This window comes from Zonotrichia albicollis, chromosome 2 (assembly GCF_047830755.1).
Source record: "Zonotrichia albicollis isolate bZonAlb1 chromosome 2, bZonAlb1.hap1, whole genome shotgun sequence".
In the NCBI taxonomy this organism is placed as follows: domain Eukaryota; kingdom Metazoa; phylum Chordata; class Aves; order Passeriformes; family Passerellidae; genus Zonotrichia; species Zonotrichia albicollis.
The window spans coordinates 47,359,786-47,385,807 of NC_133820.1; the positions used below are offsets into that span (position 1 = coordinate 47,359,786).

The 26,022-nt window shown below is 42.8% G+C and overlaps 2 protein-coding genes across 9 annotated transcripts in view; both read right to left on the reverse strand.

Annotated features, from left to right (window-relative positions):
- ANKRD42 (ankyrin repeat domain 42) overlaps positions 1–2,508 on the reverse strand; it is a 22,674-nt gene extending 20,166 nt beyond the window's left edge. Inside the window, exons 1-3 of one of the 8 annotated variants that reach the window (XR_012578988.1) lie at positions 2,247–2,508; positions 566–719; positions 23–186 (exon numbers count right to left, since the gene is read on the reverse strand). Coding sequence is in view for 5 of the 8 variants with exons in the window: in XM_074535100.1 (XP_074391201.1) it covers positions 23–211 (189 nt within the window). In the remaining 3 variants the exon portion in view is untranslated. Of the gene's footprint in view, positions 1–22 lie in introns of all 8 variants that reach the window. The other 7 variants (XR_012578987.1, XM_074535103.1, XM_005485794.4 and 4 more) reach the window with 7 other exon arrangements.
- Positions 2,509–3,651: 1,143 nt separating this feature from the next.
- PCF11 (PCF11 cleavage and polyadenylation factor subunit) lies at positions 3,652–24,815 on the reverse strand. The gene is made up of 16 exons (XM_074535098.1): positions 24,334–24,815; positions 19,494–19,619; positions 17,051–17,239; positions 16,472–16,663; positions 14,582–15,690; positions 14,132–14,321; positions 13,404–14,037; positions 11,843–13,317; positions 10,402–10,489; positions 9,554–9,673; positions 8,916–9,024; positions 7,597–7,780; positions 7,040–7,195; positions 5,932–6,024; positions 5,355–5,390; positions 3,652–4,791 (listed from the first exon to the last, which is right to left on the reverse strand). The coding sequence occupies exons 1-16, from the start codon at positions 24,520–24,522 to the stop codon at positions 4,579–4,581; spliced, it is 5,103 nt and encodes a 1,700-aa protein (XP_074391199.1). The 5' UTR covers positions 24,523–24,815; the 3' UTR covers positions 3,652–4,578.
- Positions 24,816–26,022: the final 1,207 nt, after the last annotated feature.

Sequence of the window (26,022 nt, forward strand, 5' to 3'; positions counted from 1 at the left end):
GTACACTAAGGTAATGCTTTACCTCCAGACTTCCCGAGTGGGCAGCACACTGCAAGGGTGTGAATTTGTGAACTACATCCACCTCATTAATGCTGGCTCCACTTTTTATCATCGATGCAAGCTGTTCTACATCCCCAGCTTTCACTGCTTCATGCACACTAGTGTAATTTTCCTTCTTCTTGACAACTAGTGAGGAGTAATGAAATGGCATTAGTCCACTGCTTAAATCAGCAACATGTAAGAGATAGAGAATGTGTGATGAATCAAAAAAAAGTAAGATTTGACATTCATGGCACAGAATCAAACTCTAAATGTAGAGGCAGTAGGATAAAAGAAAAAAAATCTTCTGTCACCAGGCCATGGTATCAAATGACCTGTGTTCTCCCTTTAGGCCTTTCCACTGATTAACTACAAGACTGGAAACAATGAGAATTACATATCCAAACCCCTTGCAACATCTTGGTACCTTGACAAAACTTGTAAACAGAAATATGAGATCTAATGGCCAAGGGGGCTAACTTCAGATAGCCAAACATGAAAGGAACCTAAACCAATTAGTATTCACCTTCTGCAGTAGTCATCATTCCAGTACCAAAATGCACCAACACACTGATTACATTTCACACTGCTGGAAGTCCTGAAGAATTGGGCTGCTGTTTAGGAGGTCAAGAAAGCATAAAACTGAACGTCTCAAGGTATTAGTGCCTCAGTTCCTCTGCCTGTGGAGAAGAAATGGTAGTGGCAGTTAACACTGTTACACAATTTGAGGTAAAAAAATAATAAAAATTATAAGAGATATTGCACATGTTGTCGTATTTGAAAAAAAGCACTAGATATAATTAAAAACATCCTCTGCAGTTTACCAGTGCCTATTTTCACATTATCTGCAGCGTGATAGCAGAGCTTGGGCAGATTTGGGGTTGCCACAGAGAGGAGGGGGGAGTGAAGCTCCAGCACTCCAGCCTGACAGTAACACACGCTGTGTGTGCTGTAACACACTGCTGGATCCTGTGCCTCTGTCTCAGCCCACCTCCACCTCCCCAGCTTGGCAGGCTGCATCACTGCCCTGCACAAAGCCCAGAAAACTTCAGAACCAGGGCTCCATCCTGCAAAACACTGTACAAACAAACAGAAGCAGCAGCACAGAAACACAGAATAATTTCAGCGGGAAGGGGCCTCAAGAGGTCACCTAGTTCATGTTTTGAGGTTTGAGTTGTTTGGGTTATTTTGAAGAACAGTTTCACCAGACATAATTTTCCCCCAAGGAAGAAATTGCTCATTATACCAAGCGAGGGTTACAGACTTCAGCCGAATTACACAACATCACAGGCAGCCCTGGCTGATTACACTGCTCGGCAAAGTTTTCCAATGTGTTTAACACAATGTTTCGGTACAGCAAGTTCAAGGCAACTTTTTTTTTTTTCCTCCCCTTAACACAGAGGAAAAGCAAACAACAAGGCTCACCAGCAGAAAGAATTTTGTCTCCCCTCTCCCTCTGGATACCTCCTACTGCAAGGAGACCAATGCCAAGGGTGGGTGGCTGCCCTGGCTTCTGGGCACAGGACAAGGGCAGCAGCCTGGCATTGAAGCTCAGAACAAAGCTATTAACATCAATTCTGTAAGAAGACACACTGATGTTCAAAGCGAAGGGCAGGCTCCATAATTCTAAGGCAATTTTTTTTTTACCAAAAATTGTTATAAAACGCTCGTTCAATGTTCTGGGAGAAAAATTTGCAGAAAGAATTCAGTAAGCACTTTGAGATCGGTACCTGCCCAAAATCCAGTTAAAGATATTAAGTGAAGAAGGATATGGCTCGGAATAGGGAAAGGCACAATTTAGGTGTTGTGATGTTTCCGAAACACACAAACCCAACCTCTCGGAGCTCGGCTTTGGCAGCAGCCCCACGGCCGCGGGAGCCGCCGGCCCGGCCCGGCCCGGCCCGGCCCAGCGCGTCCCGCCGGGCGGAGGCGGAGCTGCCAGGCCCGGGGCAGGGGCAGGGCGCGGCCGGCCGGCGCCAAACACCGCTCTTCCCCGTGCTTTTGGTGGGTATGGAGCCTCCTCAGTGCTGCGTGTGCATCCCGGCGGAGCCCTGTGCCACAGCCCCGGGGTTCGGGAGAGCCCGTCCCGCCCCGCGCCACAGCCCCGGGGCTCGGGAGAGCCCGTCCCGCCCCGCGCCACACGGCCGCCCGCGGCGAGGGGACGGGGGAAGGAGCGGGCGGAGAAGAGGCGGGCGGGGCGGTCTCACCGGCCGGAGCGGGGCACGGCCGCCCCTCGCAGCTCAGGGGTCGGCAGCTCGCCGCTGCCGCCTGGAGCGCTCCCTCCAGCAGCTGTTGCTGCTGCTGCCGCCCCGGCGTTGCCATGGGCCCCGGGCTCGCCCTCCCGCGGCGGAAAATGGCGGGCGGGGCGGGAGAGGTGCAGCCTGGCCTGGCCCTGCCGCACAGGCTGCGCTGCAGCTGCTCGGGGCGCTCTGCACCTCCCGGCGGCGCTGGGCTGCGGCCGGCACGGTGATTGATCCCCACGAGAAATGTAACTAGAACCAATTCTCATCTCGGAACCCCGCCGGTGATGCTCTGAGCAAGAAGTACTGAACCAGCTTGTGCTCTAGATGATCGGGCTCCGGTCACGTTGTGGGAACCTTTAACCCTCATTGCTTTCTGCAGCGACGCGATCCTGCTCCCCAATTCCCTTAGTCAAAACCAGCTGGTACCCTGGGGGTAAGCCGGTTTGCTTTGATGGGGGGAAAAAAAGGACGCTGTATTTCCAGAATCCAGCTTCCAGGCAGAATGAACCCTTCCCAGTCAGATTTCCAGGTGTGCAGTGATAACTACATGGACCAAGTGAGCTTAATGAACCATTTAGGGTTTAATTATTCTTGTCATTAAAGAGCTGTCAGAAAGCCCATTTCTGCGACTTACAGGTCTCATTTTTGTTCTATCTCTAGTAGACAGAGTAATTTGTTCCCTTTTCTGAACAGCCTTCTGCATATTTAAAGACACCACGTCTCTGCTCAGCCTCCTCTGAACTTCAGTTGGTGCGATTTAGCAGTTCAAGATATTCCAGGACACAAAGCATCATATTTGGGCCAGGCTACATCCCTGCTCCAGGAAGAGGTTGCAATAACACAGGAGTACCCCCTACAACACAGCCAGCAGCCACACACACCACTGCATGCACTGACACCACCCTGATCCATTGTATTTTTGTGCCTCTGGACTGTCTATAATTAAACAGCATTTTAAAGTCTGATAGCTAGAACAGGGCAAGCTCACTAGAACTACTATAGAACAACTATCTACAACTACAGCTCCAACCTTAATAGAAGAATCAAAGCATTACTTGCACCTTAAAAACTGTGTGAAGCTGGGGTGTCAACGTGGAGAGAAGTTTTTGCAGCCAACATCTCCTGCACTGCTGATTATTTCCACTTGCACACTAAGGGGGAATTCTGACTCCCAGTATAACCTGCTAGGACTGCGACACCGCTTTCTGAGTTTCAGTGCTTCTGTCTTGCTCCCAGCAAGTTAAAAATACACACTGCAGCTAGCAGAGTGAATAAAACATCAAATGCATACTGAAACACACAACTTTATTTCAATTCCCACAAACATACCAGCCACACAGACCCATCACTGAAAGGAAGAGACTCACACTCAAATATATGTTTAGTTTTATTTATAACATTTAAGAAATATTAACATCTCAGGATATCTGGTTTACCATCTAAGTCCAGTCATAAGCAACAAAAAAAGAAAATGTTAACTATGTTTCAAATGAGCATTCTTACATTCATTCCCCCTGTAATGTAAAGAAAATTCAGCTTTATTAAATTTGTGTTTGACTAATGGAAAAAAAAATCATTAAAAACACCTTAACTACCAGGCATCCTGGTTTGTTAATTTTTTTGTTGGCACTTGTGTTCACCACAATCAAGCACTCCGGTTGGTTTGTTAAATTCTCCCCTTCTACCCAGAACTGTCTTTTTGTGAGTTTTTCTGTGGATTTTTTTATTATTTTGTTGTTGTAATTGTTTTTTTAAACATCTGGATATGTAAGCTTGTTCAAATAACTTCAAAAAGACAAGGAATCTAGGCCTGTCTGAAAAGCTCCTTCCCTTGATAACCCACTTATGGGATAACTGAAGGAAGAGTCTTGCTTTCATTTTTCTGAATCTTATTAAGCAAAAATTCATTTTAATTAATTTTAAACTGAAAAAAGTACAGAAACTGTATTTATTTGATGGTGTGCATAAACATTACACTCCATACATAGCAAAAATATCTTTTATTTATAATTTACATTTCAACAAGTGAAAATTTTACATTTTTACATATACCATTAAATTTTCACGCATCTACAGAACTTTCACACAATGACACCTGAAACTGTGCAGGCAATAAGAAATTTCAAATACAAAAATGTATTTATTAACCAAACAGTAGTTGAGGCCCTGCCTCAATTGGACATTTTATTCATATAAAAAGTATTCATCTTCCAGAATTAACACAGCAGCTCCTCTGTAAAAAACAAAACAAAACAAAAAAAAAAAAGAAAAGAAAAGAAATCATACCACAGTTTATTTAAACAGAATCCTCAGGTTCTGTTTTGATTTCTGTAGATGCAGGTGTGCTCTCTTCTGCACAGGCAGGAGGAGGGGTGTCTTCAGGTTCTTCTTTGATTTTAGGTGAGTCACAGGACTCTTCTGTTTCTTGTTTAACAATGTCCAACATTATATTTAGTGGATTTTCTGAAGGAGTCTTGCTGGGAGATGGTGTGCAATCAAATGATGATGTCTACAAAGTCAAAGTCAATGTAGCATTAGCACACTAAAATAACCATTTTTAGCCTCTCATTCTTTTTGCCTTTTTTCAAAATGCAAATATGTTGATGGTCAGGCACTCAAAATCCAAACTTCTACTTTGTCAAACTTTTAAGAAAACAAATTCATTTTTTTAATGGCATTACTTTTTTTTCCAATTCCTTTGAAAAGTATCACCAAGCAGAGATGAAATGCTTAACACATTACCATGGACTGTTGTAACTTCCAAAGCATTAAAAATGTCACACCAATACCCACCTACTCCATTGTTAAAAATTCCTAAGATTACACATTACTCCACAATAAATCCATCAAAGCATGGCTTTGCTTTATGGCACACAAGCTGTCATGGTACTCACAACCAGAAACACATCTCAGTTAATTCTGTGTTATAAACTTGCCGTGCCCAAGGCCTCCAAGTCTTAGGCAAGAGAAATGGGCAGCACATTTTGAACACATCTGCTCCCTGCAAAGCAAAGAAATGAAGCAAACAAACTGAAAGCAAAATGCTTCCAAAAATATGAAGGATTCACTTACATTCTGGTAATCTTCATAGCATGATGGATGGTAAATCTGAAAAAAAAATTGTTATACATTTAAATATGTAAAAATGTATTTAAATATGTAAAAATAAATTATAGCAGGCTCACTGATCATGAACTGAACAGTATCTATTACACATTATCACATAATTAATCTAGAGAAACTATGGTCTGAGCAGGCTAAGTATGGCGTCAGCTATACCTGAGACAAGATTTTGTGATGTTTATTTAGGAAATGTAATCATACAGAAGCGTGGTGAGTACTGGGAATTATCTGTGCACAGCTGCATGCAGGAAGAACTGAGCCCATACCCACACCCATACACAGAGACATCCATTTTTCTTTGAGCACTGCAGTGTAAGGGAGAGCTAGTGAGCCCATACCAATGACACCAGGATTTCAGGCACTTCCAAAGGCAGAGATATTTATGTATTTGGAAGCCAGAAAAACTACAATAGGAATCCTTCAAGAGAAAAAGAGCACTTGCTGCCTACTCCTGGGGTTTTTTATCCTGTAATTCTTCAGGGGTTTTATTATAAATTAGCATCACATATAAATAAGATCAGATTACCTTTTCATCTACCCTGATAGCATTCTTCAAGTGCCACTCTTCCTCTTCCTCATCCCAATACTGTTCAAATTGTTCTTGGCAAATTTCACAACTCTGAAAATTATTGGAAAAACAGAGATAAATCATGTTACTGCAATTTGCTGAACACATGAAATTCAAGAACCTAGGAGGAGTCAAATAAGGTTCTTTTAAATTAAGTATATTAAGCCTAGAACACAATCTTTCCTCCACACTTTAAAAATCACTTTAGTAAACCTTAATTAAAAATTGAGTATGGTTTGCAGACAGAGAAAGGATCACCCTCTGGCCCTGAATACTCTTTGTCACTTGAGAAAAGTAAGCTTTACCCTCACCTAGCTAGTTAGTCTGCAAAGCATTTTGTAACAGTGTCATGGTGTCTTACAGTCATGTAAGACAATCCATTACAGTGATTTAACTAGTTTTATTTCTGGCAATATCTTAATTCTTCCCCCTTAACCTGCAATTTCAAGTCAAACAAGATGGAAGTTTTTAGTACTTTTGTGAAAAATTATCAACCCAGAGAATAAAGCATGAAAAAAGCTCTTTAAAATAAAAAAATAAAGGGGCCTTTCTGGTTTCATAGCTAGTTCCTTAGAGACTTGGCATGTAAAACTAAATTGCAATTCTAACATTTGTATTTGATTACGACACCAATTCATCTACCAAAATACAGTTCTACTGGTTACTTTCAAGTTGTGGTATTTCTTTTTTCTAACACCTATCTGCTACCAAAAAAGAAATTTTTGTGTTTCAAAGTACCAAAAATCCAGTAAATCCTGTAGTTATTTGAATGACAAACAAATGGCCATCAAAGGACAAATCCCACTATTTTCTCTACATAAACATTTAGCAAATTAACACAGTTTGCCCATTTCAATTTTGCTAAAACTACACAATGCCAATGGCTGCAGATTTTTTTAACTACAGGTTTCTACTACTCCTGCCCCTGGGAAGCAACCATTACATACACAAACACACAACCTATGGAGGGGCTACACAAAGGCCCAAGTACAAAGTCTACATTTAGTAACATAAGTACAGTACTTTGAAAGACTAGATTCTTGCTGTCTGGCAAGCTGAAACTTACCTCCACTGCTCCAGCTGGTCCAGCTGGGACACTCTGAAACTCCTTCTCTTTGGCAGCTTCCTGCGTCTTCAACACAACCTCTTCATGAGCTTTTTCAAAGAACTGGCTTTTAGCACGCTCCTCTAGATCTGCAATTTCTTCAAATTCAATCCAGTCCTAAGGAAAATGTTCATTCTCACTCAGACATCCCAAAGTATCATATTTCATAAATGCTACTTTGTTAAAACTGAAATATCTCCCACATGCAGCATGAGCACAGTGTACTCTTTCTCACAATGCAATGTTTCAAAAACTCTTTTACCAAAAAAATCACTATCCTTCAAATTCCATTCGCAGTGGAATGAAAACAGTGCAGTTAGCAGCTTTGAACTGTTTACTGTTCATTACACAATTGCCTTTTGTATTCTGACAGGCATCTGGCGACTACTTGAAGTATCTTGTTTATCACAACCAACTCCTGTGATGATGCAAATTTCAGCTGCAATCCTACAGCACATGCAGGAATAAAGCACAGAATCTAGCCTCTAATTTATCCAGACAAATACTGCATTACTTACTGTTAAACTGTAGTACCATCTCCTGTGTGTAATTTTTCTGCTAACATCTTTTTCCGTCCGGTTCTGGCGATAATGCCAATCCAAGTGATCTGCATAAACATCTGTCTGTGAAGTGGTGAATCTCATTCCACAGGAGTAACACTGAATTCCAGTGTACAGCCGATTTATAACACTATCGTAACGCCTACAAAAAGAGAGAAAAATCTCAGCACTTCTTTAAAAAAAGACAGTAAGAAACTTCTCAGTAAATTGCTTCACTTGCCTACAGTAGTAGGGAAAAAGCATGGATATGCTCCAAGTTAAAAGTAATATTTCACCTTGATTTTCATAGCATGATCAACTTAAACAGTCAAAAAACAATAGGCTCTTATTAACGATTCATGAGAAACACGCTAGTGTTGTGTCTCATTCCTACTAGATTTTCTCACCTAATAATGCACAAATAGCAATGCCTTCATTTGGCCCAGCTTTACAAGCTACCACCAAATGGTATAATTAAAATCATAGAATGATTTGGGTTGGAATGGACCTTAGAAGACCATCTAGAGTTCCAACCTTCCTGCCATGAGTAGGGACACCTTCCATCAGGTTGCTCAGGGCCCCATCCAATCTGGCCTTGAACACTTCCAGGGCTGGGACATCCACAGCTCCTCTGGGCAATCTATTCCAGTGTCTCATCATCCTCTCAAGTAAAGAATTTCTTCCTACTATCTACAAGCAAATCTGTTCTTCAGCCTGAGGCCATTTGTCCTTGTCCTGGCCTTGTGAAAAGCCCCTCTCCAGCTTTCCTTGTAGTCCCCTATAGGTACTGGAATGCTACAGTAAGGCCTCCCTGGAGCTGTTTGCTCTCCAGACTGAACCACTCCAACTCTCCGTCTATCTCACAGCAGAGGTGCTCCAGCCCTCTCATCACCGTTATGGCCTCCTCTGGAGTCACTCCCAACATGTCCTCCTTGTGTTGGGGCCCCAGAGCAGCACTGCAGGTGGGGTCTCACCAGAGCAGAGGGTGAGACTCACCTCCCTTGACCTCCCTGTCACACAGCTTCTGATGCAGCCCAGGCTTGGCTTCACTGCCTATCCCAACCTTAGTGCTGAAGTAACAACGCACACCTTTGTGTAAAGCTAAGCTTTCCCATCTTCAACTTCTGTCTTTTTCCCTTCTCAGCTTCAACAAGGCTGACATCAAACAATGCAGGTTTAACCTCCTCAAAAGCACAAAGTGACAGATAATCTTTCAAGAGCTTTTAACTGTCTTGGATGAACTATCCAGCTCCTGCCACACTGCTATTCCTACTGTAAGCCCATTCAGCTATACTCACTGTCTAAGTTCTTCGACTATGAAGTTAGTGAGGTCTGGAACATTCTGATCTTCATTCTGATCATCATCTTCTTCTTCAGCATTTGGCTGGGCCGATGTTTCATTCGCTTCTAGAAACCATGAAGATATTATCAAAGTTTCAGTACATCATCAGAAAGAAATTATGTGCTCCTAAAAGTGGGTGGTTTTTTTTCAAATATTAATGCTACAATCTGACTATGGTTATCTTCAGTTAATCAGATTATCAGTTATCTTCTAACACCATTTTAAAAAAGCATAAAAGAAAATAAGCCAGAATTTCAATTGAGGAAAACAATTTCACCTCAGTGTCTGGCATTAAAATTCAGTCTTCATAGATACAGAAATATTTCAGAAGATGAAAAGACCTTGTTCTTGATTATAATCAAGAACAAGTTACAAAAGCACAGCAGCAAAGACAAAACTGACTGCTCCAGATAGATGAAATGTAAATTAAACAAGATACTAAGAATTTACTCAATCACATACACTAAATTCCTTCCCAAAAATAGAGTTCGATTTAAAAAAAACCTATACAGGAGTTCACAGAAGTGTGTATACTCAGATTTACACCTGAGTTGTGGATAAATTCCATAGTTAGAACATAATAAATCTACATACGTGCTGAAGCGCAATCAGTTTTAGACAATTTGAGGATCCCTGTTTTCAGCAGTTTAGCAAACAACTCATTCACATCAACCTGTCCAAGGTGGTTATCAGGATATGAATGTGAAAGGCCTCCTGGGGAAGAACATAGACATTCAAGGTGGCAAAAGGTTAGCATCAGAAATTGACTTCACTTTTATCTGTATACTTCACAGCACAATTTTCCTGTTGCCTCCCATTTATTTCACTTTTTGTTACAAATTATTTACCAACTCTCTGCTTTATCTAGTGTTTGGCTAATTTTTTCCCTTGAAACAGGGAATCTTTGTAACAAGATTTTCCCTTCCTTCATAATGTATTCTGGAGTGCTATCTAAGCTGGTTGCCCATACACAGATCTCTACTGGATGGTGGTTCTTGAAATGCAGTATTCTCCTGGATTCATACTTCGATATTTCCCCACACTCAATACTTCATCACCTAGTTTAACCTTTTATGATGTTATTGAAGTTTTTCACTACTAACCACTCAAACACTGGAAATGTTTGCCCACCCCAGCACAGCAAGCTAGACCTACAGACTGATGCCTTCCAGAAAAACAGATCAAAACCATTTTTTTTTGTTTTTTCAGCACAAATCACCCAAATCACATGGTTAATGAAAACTAACAAAAGCCTGCAGTGTTTAAGAAAATCTCCTTAAGAGATAAGGTGCTACAGATACCATATCTAAAGCCACCTCACTGAGGAGGCTTCCCTTAATCCACAAAGACCCAGTAAATCAGGACATTGAAAAATGTCATTTTTGTGGCCACCACCAAACGAACAATCCAAAAGATATAAAAGAAATTCCGTTGTTACACACCTGCAGGGTTCTGGACAAAACTTCCAGGATTTGGCAAATACTGCTGACCTTGGCCATAAGGTCCTGTTTGAGCAGACATGAGAGAAACCTGTGAAAGTAAACATTTATGTAATCTTTGTATAATAATGTGACTATAAACTTATTAACTTTTAGATGTTTCTCAATCATTTTACATATATTGAACTCCTTCCAGGAATGAACCATTGTCAGTTTGGTATTGAAGAAGACCACATATAACTATATGATCTTTCCCTAATTTTAATTTCCCACTAGGAAAATTAAGACCACATCCTTGTATTGCCTAATATAAAAATAAACAAACAAAACCCTACCACAGCACCTTCAACACCTTTCCTTATAACTCAACAATCACATTTTCCAAACACATTACTTCCTCTTAAATTGCTCATGTTCACCAAAATAGAAGTCCTCAAGAAATTCAAGGAACTAGTAAATGTCTATTAATAAATGCCACAAATAATTTTTATGAGGAACTGAACCAGCATTTGGAACAGACACACATCTTGAAAACAAGACTTTTCAGCACATCAGCTACAGTAAGCTGTAGGTAGAAACACAAGTCTTTATAACACATTTGTAATAAAAATGTTTGGAGGTTTTTTTCCTAACTGGCTGCTTTCTGGATTTACACACTGTTTAAGATTTCATCCCACTAGAGGTCTGTAGGACACATTACCTGCTTTTGTACAATCAGTAAACTCTTCACATTCACTTTTTAACCCCCAAAATTAAAAATGCTTTTGGAAATCTCTAAACTCTGCAAGAAATTACATCAGTTTCACCTCTGTATAGTACCATTTACTCCTTCTGAAGAGAGCATGTCAAAGAGGCAACAGCAAAGACAACTGAATTGACAAAGCAAGATGGTGCCAAGAGAATTTTAAAAGACAACAGTGCAGTTGAGAAAGAAAGTTCAACAATGGCCCCATCTTCCTCAATTCCCCCAAGTCATGGATATCTCCCTAAAACTGGCTTGTAACCAGTACTAACTGCTGCAAAAAGACAATTATTATTTTAGTCCTAACTTCACACCTCTTATCAAAATGAATCAAGTATAATGTGATCACGTACATTAGCTTTAATGCTTTATATAGAGTTCACTTTTGTTGAAATTTAATGAGAATATCAAAGGCTTCCAATTACCTGGTTTTGTTCTAATGCTGAAAATAATGATTTCAAAGACATATTCTGAACTATGAAGTGATTGCAAAGATCCGGTATTTTGTCTAATATTTAAAACAAGATTCTTGAAACACAGCAATGCACGTCCTTAAATTATCTAGTGACTTTTTTAGTTTGAAAGTGACTCTCAGCCTGTCAATGCATTAGAAAAATATTTCATTTTTACAGGAAGAAATCGGGCTAATTCTCTAAGGGAAACACTTCTGCAAGCAAAGTATTTGATGCAATCAGCTCTTACCTGATTACCTCCCATTGGCATATTACTGAAATTTCCATACTGAGGACCCTGGAGACCTTTTTCTTCGAAATAATGTCCAGCTGCTCTCAGTGGGAAGTTCTGTGCTCCTGGGCCAGCTGGCCCATTGAAATTTGGTCCAGGCGAGCCATCAAATATATCAGGTCTCTGGAACTGCATTCCATGAGCTGGTCCATTGTAGCCCTGGCCAGGATGGTCAACAAACGGACCACCTTGTCCATATGGTGACATTTCTAGTCTTGAGGCAGGATGGTTAGCTACATTTTCAAAGCGTGCACCCTGAAGGCCGAGGGGCAAGTCGAACCTAGAGGCTGGCTGGTGAGGTCCATCAAATCTTTGAGGTATGGCTGTTTCAAATCTTGCTTGTGCCTGTTGGCCAGATGCCAACCTTGGACCAGGCTGTCCATGAATTCCATCAAATCTTTGCAGGAGAGACAGCTGTCCAGGCTGACCATCAAATCCAGCTCCATGACAGCCATCAAATCTTGGACCAGCCCGACCAAGAGGACCATCAAATCTAAGTCCAGCTCCCTGGTGTACTGGTCCATCAATCAACCTAGGACCTAGACCCGGCTGACCACGTGGTCCGTCCAGTCTCAGCCCACCACCTGATGGTCCATGTGGTCCCTCAAACCTGAGCCCACCACCTGATGGCCCATGTGGCCCCATGGGCTGACCATGTGGGCCCTCAAACCTGAGGCCACCTCCAAGTTGTCCATGGGGCCCCAATGGCTGTAAATGTGGCCCGTCAAACCTGAGGCTACCCCCTGGTTGACCATGAGGCCCCAAGGGCTGACCATGGGGTCCCTCAAACCTGAGACCACCCCCTGGTTGACCCCGAGGCCCCATAGGTTGACCATGAGGTCCCTCAAACCTGAGACCACCTGAAGGCTGACCATGAGGACCCTCAAACCTGAGACCAACTCCAGGACCTTCAAATCTAGCCCCACCTACAGGCTGCCCAGCAGGCCCCTCAAACCGCAAAGGCCCAAGAGGTCCCTCAAACCGCAGCGGGCCTCCTCCGCCAACCTGGCCTGAGGGTCCTTCAAATCTCAGGGACCCTGCCAGCTGCCCTGGTGGCCCATCAAATCTTAAGGCTCCAGCTCCCCCTGCTCCTGCCAGTGGTCCATCAAACTGAGATGCACCTGTGCCCACCAAAGGCCCCTCAAATCTCATAGCAGCCTGTCCAGCTGGCCCATCAATTCTGGAGCTTGAACCAGCAGCAGGACCATCAACAAAAGGACTGCCTTGTCCATCTACCGCAACCCTTGCAGCAGTCGGTCTAGGTGAGCCATCAAACAGTGGTCTGTCTTCCATCAGTGCACTTATCCTCTGCTTTGCTTCAATACCTCCAAATCTCGATCCTGGACTTTCTGGAAATGGTGCTTTCTCTGGATCTTCATACCTAGCTCTTTTGAAACGTTCAGTGAACGGTGACCTTGGTTCCTCTCGAACACCTACAAAAACCAGAACAAATCACATAACCACTTGCAAATATGCTGTCAATTATTTAACAGATACAAAATAAAGTAAAATCACATACCAGCTTGCCCAAGAAGCTGTCTTTCTTCACGATTATCAAACCTACAAAGTGCATCACCATCTGTTTTCTGGAACTCTGCTGTACTTTTCCCCTGTTGTCTGAGAGCATCTCTAAATTCATCCGATTCTCCCCAGCTGTCATAAGGATCAGAACCTCTTGCTCCTTTAGTAGCACGCTGGTCCTCAAGTCTTCGTCGACTCTCAAGCGGTGACAGGTTTTCAGCAAATGGTCTTGTAGTGCCACTTACAGGCGAGTGCCTCCTTGATCTTTCTGCAAATGGCTCTTTTCTGTCAAACTGTGCTCCCCGCTTGGCTTTTGCCTGCTCACATTCTATTCCAGAAAGCAGTGCATCAGGTATATGATAATCCAAAATATCATCAGGATCCAACAAATCAAGCCTTGACAACGAATGCTGAACTTGTGTCCTTTTTAGTTTAGCTTTATGTTCATAATATGTTAATTCTGCATCCGATAGAAGAGGTTTCTTTTTCAAACCACATTTTTCCTCTGTAGGGCTATCCCAGACATTACATCTGTGCTTTCCTTCCTGATACTGGAACAGCTGTCGGATCTGATGAGCGACCATGAGAAACTCATCTTGTGTTATTTCACCAGATGTTAAGCGGTCATTAGCCTGTAAGATAAAGTTAAAATTTAGACTTCCAAAAAGACAAGAAAAAAACCCCACACCTGGGACGTTTCTATGAAGACAGATTTATAAGTATTACCTTCTTAAGTAATTCTCTTTTACTTGCAGATGTCAATTCTTTGGGAATCTGTAAATTGGCATCCACACTTAACCGGTGCTGCTGCTTTGGTGCTCGGGGTGATAGAATTCCTTTACCAGCCGGCCAGTTTTCCCGATGTCTTTGGTGAGGGGATTTAACAAGTGCTTGGTGTTCATCATTCTGCTGTGAGCTGAAAACAAGAATATATGTAAAATATGGATTATTCATTATTCAGGATGTAATGGTTCCTACTAGAACTGATTATGGCAAAACATTGCTATCACCTTAGAATCTAAGTATGCATCACCTCTGTATTTCAATAGTAGAAACAAATTAAACGTATCCATTTTAACAATCCAAGCACTGCCTCTTAAAGTCAACTATACTGAAGCCAACAGGAGAATTTCCACTGACTTCACACACAAGTTGTTTAAGAGATAGTTAACTTACTTTTTACTTTCTTCCCAACCAGATTTCCACCTCTTGCCTGATTTGGATCCTTGCCAGTTTTCTGCATTTTCCTTTGGATCTGGAGAAGCTTTTGCAGAATGCTGGGTGGCTGTCTCTTGGGGTCTTTCTTCTTGGGCTTTTTTCAATCTCCTTGGATCACGCACCTCTTGTTTAACATTTCTCTTATTAGAGTTTCTTTCGTCTCTTGCTGCTTGTGTGCCTTCTTCAACATGAGACTGCTTGGGGCCTATCTGACGTATCTTTCCAATTTTAGGAGTCGATGAAGTAGGAGATAAACTCCGAAGTCTTCTTTTAGGTGATCTCCTCTCTCGTCTTTTTGGAGAGTGTGTAGATGGTGATCTTGCCTTAGGAGAGCGTGATCGTGACCGTTTTCTACTACTTGATCTTCCTTGTTTCCCACCCTGTTTTTCTGACTCCTCTGTAGTTGTGTCTTGTTTCTGAACAGCACCATTAATCACTTTATTTCTGCTCCCTACTGGTCTATGTTCGCAAGTCTTATGCTCCTCTTTTTCCTTCTTTTCTGTATTTCTCCTCTTTTCTTTGACCTCCTCTTCCTTCCCTTCTGACTTATCCTGAAGATGTCTTTTCAGTCTTGGATCCCGCTTACTGATGTCAGAAACCTTAGTGCTTTCGCATTCCTGGTTTTTACTGTCTTTAGTATCGGGCAGCTTATTTTTCAAAGGGGATGGCGATTTAGATTTTGCTTTGGACTGTTCAAGTTCTTTCTTCTGTGTTTTTTCACTTGTTTTTGATTTTTCTGACTTCGTTGAGTTCTGTTTTTCAGCCTGTGCTGTTTTGCTTCCCTTGGTCTCAGACTGACTGGTCACACTCGGTGAAAATTCTTTCCTGTGAGATTGATCTTTAGTATGAGAAGAATGTTGACCCATTCTATTAAGCCGAGGATCCCTGTTCACTATTTTGATGTCATGAAGTGGAGGACTTGGGGATGGTTTGTTTTTTTCAGATTGCACAGCAGTTTGATGAGGTGGTTTAACTGTCATGTGAGGTGTGGGAGACATGTGTTGCTTGGAAGGTGCTGGAACTGAAGCTATACTAGATGATCCCTGCTGAACACTAAGAGATACAGCCTGAAATTGGAAAAAAATACAGCATTAATCTGTATGCCACAACTCCTACCCAGAGGTGCTAATATTGTGTCTCAAAACCAAAACTGTAATAGCCATATCTTGAGAGTTATGAGCTTCAGCCATTTAACAGAAACTGACCCACTAATTGCTAATTATAAGCACCAAAATAATGCAATACCATTACACATCAAATTCAAACAGTGCAAGATCAATATATTAATGTAAATACTGCAAAAAATGTAAATTTGGCACAAGTTCCAATTACAGTGCTGGCTTTCCTATATTTTCCACATGCTCTAGGCAACTCAGCTGCCAAGTATCCTATTTTCACACTTCAGTTCAAAGATGCTTTATTTTGTGTTGTCAACTATCAACACAGCAAGACTTCCAACTACTGCCAACCAAGGAACTGACTTTGCTTTCAAACAATCAGGCTCCCTTGTTCTTTGGGAACAAACATATTTGAAATAGCCCCGCTCACTGTCAGTTGCAAGAGGTGAAGGGTGGAAGATCACAGTCAGGTACCATTCTGAAGAGAGATTAAAACCAAACCGCAAGAATTCCACTTTATTTTTTTAACATTTCAGTTTAATACTTAAGATTTCAAGATAATAAAAACTGTTCAGGAACCCCAGCTCACCTTGCATTGCTGTGGTAGTCCTAAAACAGCTACACTTGCCTAACATGAGCAAAAACCAATGTACTGTACTTACCAGTACAGTCAAGTACTCTCCAAAAGAGAGACCCCAACTAACCAAGTTTTATCAACTATCCTACTCACCAACTGTGCTTTAGTCTGTTCCAGCTCCAGCTCTAGCTTTTTTTGCTGAAGTTCTAACAACTGTTTTTGCTTTGCAAGCAATTGCTGCCTTATCAGTTGCTCCTGTGTCAAATTCTTTTGTATTTCAGGAACAGCTGGAGGAGTAGAGGCACCAGAAGTGACAGCAGAGGTAGGTGCATTAGATTCCTCTGGCTAAAAACAAAATAAAGAAAAGTTACTTTTAAAATCCTAATAAAATCAACTAAATCCATCTCCTTTCAGTGTTATCATGATCCAGTACTGGGACTTAGTTCATACAGCAGCTGTAAACTGCAATTTTTTTTGCCCCACTATGATTTGCCTACTTTGACAGGTGTAGGGAATTTAATATCAATTCCTCCATGTTCCAAAGCCTATAACTCAGTTAATAAATTAAAAAAAAACAAACCCTTCAAATATTCTGAATTCATAGATTTCTCTTACCTGTTTACAAAGGTCAGATAATTCATTCTTAATATTCTAAATTGTCAAAAAGCAGCACACAAACAATGAAAACTACATGTATTACCATCTGTTCTTCCAGAAGGCAGAAAAACTTACCGATTTATTTAAAAACTTAGGATTCACATGGATGCTAGAAGTATTCACATTTGGGGGCAGAGGTTTAATTGGCCAGGCAGGATCTAATGAGTTGACTCTGACATCAAGTGCATATAGTTTCTTCAAAGGAAAAATATCATCCCATGTGGAGCGTAATTTAAATAAACTTTTCCTAGTATTTTCATCCACCTAAAACAATAAAACAATTCTATGGCTTGTTAAGTTAATATAAAACAATTTCTTAAATTTTTCTGTAGAACTTAAGACTTCATTCATTTCCTATTTCTATCTTGTCATTTCAACATACTGAACTCGCTACACAAAATTTATAAGCAGTGCAGACAACACATGTCTATCAATGGGAACAGTGACAGAAGCTCAAATGTTCAATTGTTGTTTCAAGGCCATTTGAAGATTTTATTTTGTATTACCATGCTCTGAGAATTTTCTTTCAACTTTTCCATTAGCAAAATTCTCATTTTACTGGCCCAACTTCTGTGGAAAAAAATACAGTAACAAAGGTATTGAAAGGCAACCGCCTCTGAGACAATACATCATTCAAGTGTTTGTGTTGGAGTATAACAATGACAAACAGATCAAGAAAAAACAAACTGAATGGAAAAAAAGGTGTTTTGCTCAGCTGTTTAGTCACTGAAGGATTTTTTCCAACAAATGCAATAAAATGAGTATTAGCTAAAATGAAGTCAATTACTATTTCAGTTTCAGCTGCAGAATTAGACCCATCTATGTATGAGTCACATATCAAATGTACTTGTAGGACCAGAGGCCCATTTTATCTCTTTACAAACAATTGGATTATCTCATGGCAGCTAAATTAGAAATTTACAATAAAGCAAAATTTAGTTCATCTCATAACTTAAATGGCTCAACTGAACAATAAATAAAAAACATTAAAGGACAAAATACATGCAGCTGTCAAATTTCAAAATCCCAATTCAATCATTAAGCATTGCCCAGGTAGATGATTTTTGCTGCCATTTTCAGATATTACACCTAGACACAGAATATTCTAGAAACTTTGGAGGTTCTTTTTGGGTAAGAACAGGAGCTTCAATAAAAGTAATTCATACTTAGTAATTGGCAGATGATGCCTCTATAGAATTTTCCATGAGAGGCTTCACTGAAGCTCACTGCAAAAATGTGCAGGAATGACTAAGCAAACAGTTTGACTTCAAGTGTCTAAAGATACCTTAGTGACCATTTACTGATAAAACCCAAATCTAACAATGCTTGTGCTGGAATTCTACTCATCTTTTAACCAACTAAGCTATTAGAAATAACTGCCACTTTACACATCTAACTAGTACACACAAATAGTTCTATTTAGATTACTAGCAAATTATCACATAAAACTCTGAAGATGAGTTGTTATCCAGAGCTTCAATCAGCTGCAACTTTAAATACAACTCAGTAGAAGAGCATTCACAATTTAACACCAAAAAACAGGGAAATCTATCTCTACCTGCTCTACACACAGGAGCTTAAATCTTCTACAATCACAATCTATTCCTCATTTCATCACACACTTGACATCTGAAAACCATATATAAAGCGTACTGGGATTTCAGATCCTCAGATATGTAATGATAAATATGCAAAAGCTTCATTCATCTCATTCTTATAGAAAATCACTTTCTTCTAACATACAAGAAACCACAGAAGTTAACCCTTCATTTCTGATCCAACTTAAAACCCATTCAAGTCCAGCTTTTCAAAACCTGGACTTTGATATGCTTTTCTCACAGAGGAGTATGCACAATTACTTCACTAGGCTGCAAAATTAAGAGCCAGAATTAAAAGATATGGCAGTAGCTTTCAATGTTGAATGAAATTAAAACTTATTTATAATACAGTCACGCATTTTAAGGTCCTTCTCTCACACAGTCGCAGCACTTTTTTCAGCTGACAGACCACCAAGAGAGAACCAGGTGCCAGTGCTACTCCCTCTTGAGTTTAAGCACTCATTCTGCACAATGTGAATTGTGTAAATCAAACAAATCTAACTGCAGGAGAGTGAAGTTTTGAGAAATCCACAAAAAGTCAATTTCCAGTCTATTCTTGGCATACGGAGACTATTAGCTATCTTAAAAATAAACCAAAGATTTGTAATTAATTGGTCTATACATTACAAAAAGTCCATACAGCTAAGCCATCAACAGTCAAAATCCTGTTAGTAAAATCTGCCTGGACAGGAAAGCTACTGATGTTTACACACCAAATTAAGTAATACTTTACATCTTTCAGCTAACATGCTTGATAGCAGAAGGAATCATTTTTTACAGTATAGATACTGAGATTTATAAAAACCAATCAATTTGTATAGTTCACCACACAAGAAAACCCAAACCTGAAATAATGTACTTATTTTACCAGGAACAAATTTTGCTTAGAATATATTACTTTTCTGAAAGAGTATATATACCTTTTCAAATACACAAATAAATGTTGCAACTAGGTTTTTAGTAAATGCTGTGAGATACTCTCTTCCCACATTCTTGACAATGGAATCCATTAGGTACATAACGGGCAGCTTCTCTGATGCAGGAGCCTGGAGTAATAAGAAGAAACTGAGAAGTTTAGTACAACAAAAACATACTTTAACTTTTTCAAATAAAGGGATTACCAATCCCAGAAATACAGACCTCTCTTTTTGGTTGCCACTATAAATACCAATGGTTTTTGTTTGGGATTTTTGTTTATACAAAAACTTAATCTGAAAAATGGATACTCAGTTCAAAGCATAATGCAGTGAATCTTTCACCAAAAAAATTAAAAAACAAAAAGGAACACCTTAGGTTGTTTGTGTATCAAAGCTTTGGAAAAAGGGGGGGAAAAAAAGGAGGAAAAAAGAAGCCCATGAGACAGAATTGCCACTAGTGTACCGAGTGTAACCTTTCCCTTGAGGAAGCAACTTAGCAGGAAACCATCGTCAGCACTTCAAGGAACTTCTAAATATTGCTTATAATTCAAACCTCCTGGATGGATTTTTCTGGATTTCACACAACACAAATTAGACTTCTGGCAAATAGCCCAAGTTAGTGAACTTCTGCAGCAGTAAATTATATGTTGATTATCACAGTTTTTCGTAAATTACACGCAGAAAAGGTTGCAATTATTTCACTGTAATCCAACTGGACATAGCAGAGAGTCCCATTCTCTCTTGGCACTTGCAGATGGCGATGGTTCTGATTTTCAAAATGCATGCAAAAACAGTCAGGATAGAGTTCAAAATTCAGTCAAAACTCAGTCATCTGGTCAACTGAGTAAACGCACAGACAAGCTCAGGAACTGCAACCACCATTTTCATAGAAGGTTGTCTTCAAACTCTGGACACAGCTTTGCTACAGGAGGCTTGGGGGCTTTTTAGTTTGGTTTTGGTTGGGGTTTTTTTAAATTCTTTTTCAAAACTCATACCAAGTTTGTGCGATAAGTGTGGTGACCCTGGACCACTACAGCAGCTTCCAATTTACAAAAGGCAGTACTGGACCAATAAAAGTGGTTTTAATGCTTGCCAGTGGCTTTCACAAAGCAGAAGGCACAGCAAAGTTCCAAAAAACATCAGCAAGTACACAGACTTGTTGAAGAGGACACGGAAGACAACACAAGCAGTGTGTGTTGACCATGAACCCCTGGGAAGAGCATCCACTTGTAATACTTTAAGTTCCCTTCACCATCTGGTAAGCTCTGGAGAAAAGCAGAACTTCACCCACTGCTCATTTTAAACAGAACAGGCTACTAGATTAATTAACGACACCTTACTTGGAAGGCAGGCCCATTATCCAGACACGTGTGTGAAGTGCTACTGCTTCACCATTTTAAATGCAATTCCTTCCCCTTTGAGGTGGTTCACAGAAGGGCACTCACTCAACAGTAATTTTTACATGGGCAATCGGGCTTCCTCACCCTTCCAAGTGTACTAATTTACCATGACCTGAAACTTATTATTGAAGAGGGCAGAACTCCTTGTTAGTTGGGGTGGGAGGGTAGGGGGGAGTGTCACTGCCTTTAAACATACTGGAAAAAAGTAGAAACAGGCAGGTGATGCATTTTGTGCAGAAAAAGACAAAAACCCAGCTACATTAGCTAAAACTAATTGCAGCACATTAGAAGCCAATTTCACGCTGTGATGTAATACTGAACTGTAAACAACCTAATGTGCAAGTGTTAGAAAAAAGCATCACTTAAGTCTCAGACATAGAAGATTATGGATCTGCAGCTATTTAAAATGTCTGTGGAACACTGGCTTCTTCTTTGAAGCAGTCTGCACAATGGCACATTAAAAACACTCCAGTTCTGAGTGCCTTCTTTTATAACAAAACAACAGTGCACCACTTGTGACTTTTAGTCAGTGTGTTAGACACACAAAGCTCTCCCAGAAGTACCTATGCCCCAGAGCTACTCCCCAAGTTGAATTCTTCCATTTCACCAGTGCAGGAAAGCAGCTCACTACACTCAGCTAAGCTGGAAGTTTGAGATGCTGGGGAAGCATTAGTAGCAAAAGCACTGAAAGAAGTGTGACTGTCCCTGTCCTCATGCATCAGCCTGTGACAGCAATCACACAGAACCACCACCTAGGTAAGGAAGCCGACTTCCACCTACGGAGCGCAGTCAGCGCCTCAGTAGCGTACCCTGCTCCAAACATAAGCTATTCAGGTGTCGCAGTTTAACAAACGGGACTTAAATACGGCTGGAATATTTAAGTCTTCTCTTCTGGAAGTGTTTATTATGTCAAGGTATCTAGCAGGTATGTCAGTAACCACAAGAGGGAATCCCACACCGGAATGCATTTTGTTTCCAGGAGGTCTCTGCAGCACCCCCAAGCAAGAAAGATGCCCACACGACTCTAACCAAAGGCAGGGAGGCGCCGCATAACCACCAGAACGCAGAAGAACACTAACTCTGAGCTCAGCATATTATTAAAGACTTCTTTACAAAACTCCCACTGTTCCTTCAAATAACGTAGGAAAGCTATTGTTGGAAATGTGTGGCTTTTTTTTATTAGTTTCCTAAAAGATTTCAAGTTTAAAATAATATCTGGCAATTCAACCCCAAGTCACAAACTTGTGAAAAAATTTGTTAAAAAAAAAAAAGAAAAAAAAAGCAACTTTGTATACAAAATGGGTCTTGGAAACAAATTCTGCACTACACAATGGTAAATAAAAAGACAAATACATATTTCACACTTTTTATTTACAAACTTTATAATACCAGTCACACATTTCAGAACCATTTATTAAATAGTAAAGCAGACCACTCAAGTTTTACACTAAACAAACTGTCTCCAGGCAACACTTTTTAAAAGTGGCTTAGTAAAGGAGATCACTTTCCCAGAAACAACTAAAAAAACTTGCCTTGAATAAACTACAGTCATAAACAGCAACTAGGCAAAACTAACCATTGATACAGGTTTTAAGACATCCTTTAAAAAACCCCCACACTTCAGGGCAGGTTCTAAATCACCCAGAAATGAAAAAAAAAATTGACAGCATTGTTATTTCATCACAAATCATTTTATATACATCCACTGCCCTTTAGGAGATATAATGGTGAGAGCTATTAGATTATGAGGTCACCTCCCCAAGGAATGGCAAAGCTCAGCCACTGGCAGCATTTAAAACTAGACTGGAAGAGGTCTGTGGCACACTAAAAAAGACATCCTGCATTGATAGAAAGATAAGATTAAGTATCTTAAAAGATGTTTCCCACCCCCATCATTAAATAGTACAATTCTCGCCATTATAAACCACGATTAAAGCCAAAGAAAAAAGCCTTTTAACACCTGAGATCAGAGGGAGCAAGGGAAACAACGGGGGAGGGGTGGCTGGCACGAATACCGGGGTGGGGGATTGAAAGAAGAACCCTTTTCTTGTAAAATGCTCGCTGAAAAGGTGCTGCAAACCCCCATGCATGTACAGTGGCTGACTGATGTCAGCAACTGCCTGGGCTGGGCTCAGAGGGAGCCTCCTCTTTCCCTTTTTATATCATGTGCCTTTCAGACGCCATGTTAGGATCCTACAGGCTGCTGCAGTTTCTACAGTCAGGGAGAATTTCTTCTACCACATCCTCAACTAATAAACTTCTCTAGCCAAAATAAATTAAATACGCACACAACGCTAGTGCTGCTCGGGGCAGAGATCACCTGAAATCCGAAGAGATTATCCCAAGCCCACAGAATTTTCTCTACCGAGGCAGGGCAAAACAACCCCCATCACCACCACACACACTTCTCTAACCGAAAGAGATGTTCACCTCTCACCCACAAACTTTTTTACGATATAAGGGAGCCTCCACCCCTCAATTAATCTCGCACAGGGACCGCACTGGGGAAATAGCCTTAGCTTATACTTAAAGGTCACTATACTTAGCCCTTCAGTGGCGGACAATTTGCGCTCCAGACACTTAACCTTATTTTCCTTTTAGACCACCCCCCAAGAAAAACCCAACTCTCCACGAGATCTCCCCACTCATGTCCTCTCTAATGATTGCAGTATCCACCACTGTAAAAATCCCTAAAATGCCAGGGTTTAGTCACCAGATTCGGACACCGAATCCTGCCTGCGTGTCGGGGAAAGCCCCGCTCCAAGGGCGAGAAGTGCAGCTGCCCAGTCACTGCCGGGCCGCCATGTTGTGCCTGCTATTTACGCGGGGCTCCCAGCGCCAGCCACGCTGCCCTCCTCCCTCAGCTCTTTCTGGGGCCAGTCCCAAAGCCTTCCCTACTCCCAACAGGCTGGTGTGGGGGCTGCTCCCCTCCCTCGAGTCCCCTGCTCCCTATGCCACGGGGGAGTAAAGAAGCAGCAGCAGCACCCTTAAGCTTCGCGATGGAAGGAGGAGCCCCCGCCCGCCGCCTCGCCCCGTTGCTCCCTGATCCCAGCTGAGACACGCTTCCCTCCTCCGCCTGTTTCCCGCACGGCGACCCCCGGCCTCCTGCACGCTCGTCCTCCCCCAGCTCCGTCCAAACCCCGCTCTCTGTTCGCCCCCTCACTACCAAGACCCCCCCCCCTCGCCCGACACTACTTCCTAGGCCCCCCCGCCGCCCCAGCCCAGCCATGCCCACCCGCCCGAGCCTCTCCCCCTCTCTCGGGCCCCATCTCCCGACCCTCGGGCCCTCTCGTACCCCGGCCCTGCCGTGTCCCCCTGAACCGCCTCGGCCGCTCGGCTCCCCCCGCGCCTGTCCTGCGGGCCCCCAGGCCGCCCTACCCCGCTGCCCCGGCCGGTCCCCCCAGCAGTATAGGTAGGAGTAGTAGTCGGTGGAATATAAAAACCTTGGCGATTTGCGCCTCGATCAGGGAGACGATGTCCTTGGCGAAGGGCACGTTCTCCTCGGCCAGGATGGTCAGCATGTTGATGTGCGGTTTGCTGTTGAACGTCAGGTCCTCCAGAGACGACTGGTAGTCGCGGCACGCGTCCTCCCGGGCCTCGCTGCTGCCAGCGCTGCTCTCCGGGGCCGACATGCTGCTCCGACCAGGACCCGACCCACCGACCGACAGCCCCCTCCCCGCGATCCCCCGCCGCCGCCGCCGAGCGATGCCGATGCCGCCCCCCCGCCGCTGCCGCTGGGCTTCTCTACCGCATCCTCCACGCCGAGGCTCCCGCTGGCTGCGCTGCCGGTGCCGCCGCTCCTCGGGCCGCCGCCGGCTCAGTCTCCGCGCTCACAAAATGGCGGCGGCGGGCACGGCTCGCGAACCGCTTCCCGCAGCCGTTGCGTCATGTGAAATTGTGCTCAGGAGAGGGGCCGGCGTCTTGGAGAGGCCCTTTTGTCCGCCGGACGCGCCCTGATTGGCTGGCGCCTCGCCTGCGCGGCTCGCCATTGGCTCCTCCGTCACCACAGCGGCTCCCGATTGGCTGGCACCGCCCTTCCTCACCGCTGACAGGCTCCTGCGCCCGAGTCTCGCTCTCGCACGCGCGTCCCGACTCACCATTGGCCACGTCTCCCGTCCCGTCCCGCTCCGGCGCTTCCTCCCGCCTTCCCGCGCTGTCCCGAGCGCTGATTGGTGCCGGGCGCAGCCCCCGCCTCCCTCCCGCGCCCCGCCCCGCCCGCCGCTGGCTCAGCCCCCACATCCCCCACACGGCAGCGGCCGCTCCCAGGGTGCCGGTGCGTCCTGCCGCATGGGAAGCGCCTGGGCCCGGAGCAGTGGCCGTAGATAAAACCACACGAAGTTCCATCTCAGCACGATGAAGAACTTTTTTTACGTTGAGAGTGGCAGGCTGCCCTGGGAGTTTTGTGGAATCTCCTTCTCTGGAGACATTCCAAACCCACCTGGTCGCGTTCCTGTGTCACCTGCTCCCAATGGCCCAGCCTGGGTGCGGGGATTGGAATAGGCCATCTCCAGAGCTCCCTTCCAGCCCTGGCAATCCCGTGGTTCTTGGCTCGTTCGCCTCGGCAAGGGCGCTGCCCGCCGTGTTTCTCGATGGCATCCCTTTAAGCAGTCACCCCTGGCACCAGTGTTCCCAGGTGTGCACAGAGCCGGGAGCCGCAGGAGAGAGCTGGGAATAGGGGGAGCGAGAGAAAAGTAACAAAACCTGCCTTTCCTGGGTCATTAGATTTGCCCAAAGCTACCTCTTGGAAGTGAAGTTGCTTGCCAAGCATTTTCAGGTGTAGCCATTCCTTCCCCCCACACTTCCTTGGTAACTGGAGAGCTGTCAGCATATGAAACCAGGCAAGGGGTGAATGCTTCATTAAAATACACTGCATAAAACACATCGTGCGAGATCGTGTTTAAAGTGCAAATTGTGTATATGTTTATACATACAAACATAAATATTTTCTGCAAACATAGAAAGATAGTAAAGACATAAGCCTGGTACATTTCTAACAAGAACTGCTGCTTGTTGTTTTATATGGTTAAAAAATTCAGTTTGTGTGTTCGTGATGTTTGTATGCCTTTATGAAAACCAGAGAAGGCGGGAACGGGAAATGCAACGGCATCTTCTATTTGCCTGTTGAATTGTAG

Excerpts from the sequence above, each read along its gene's own strand:
- PCF11 (XM_074535098.1), bottom strand. The coding sequence starts at position 24,522 with ATGTCGGCCCCGGAGAGCAGCGCTGGCAGCAGCGAGGCCCGGGAGGAC. Across the intron at positions 19,620-24,333 it reads TCGAGGCGCAAATCGCCAAG|GCTCCTGCATCAGAGAAGCT; the intron begins GTTTTTATATTC and ends TTATTACTCCAG. Across the intron at positions 14,322-14,581 it reads GGTTGGGAAGAAAGTAAAAA|CTCACAGCAGAATGATGAAC; the intron begins GTAAGTTAACTA and ends TCTTGTTTTCAG.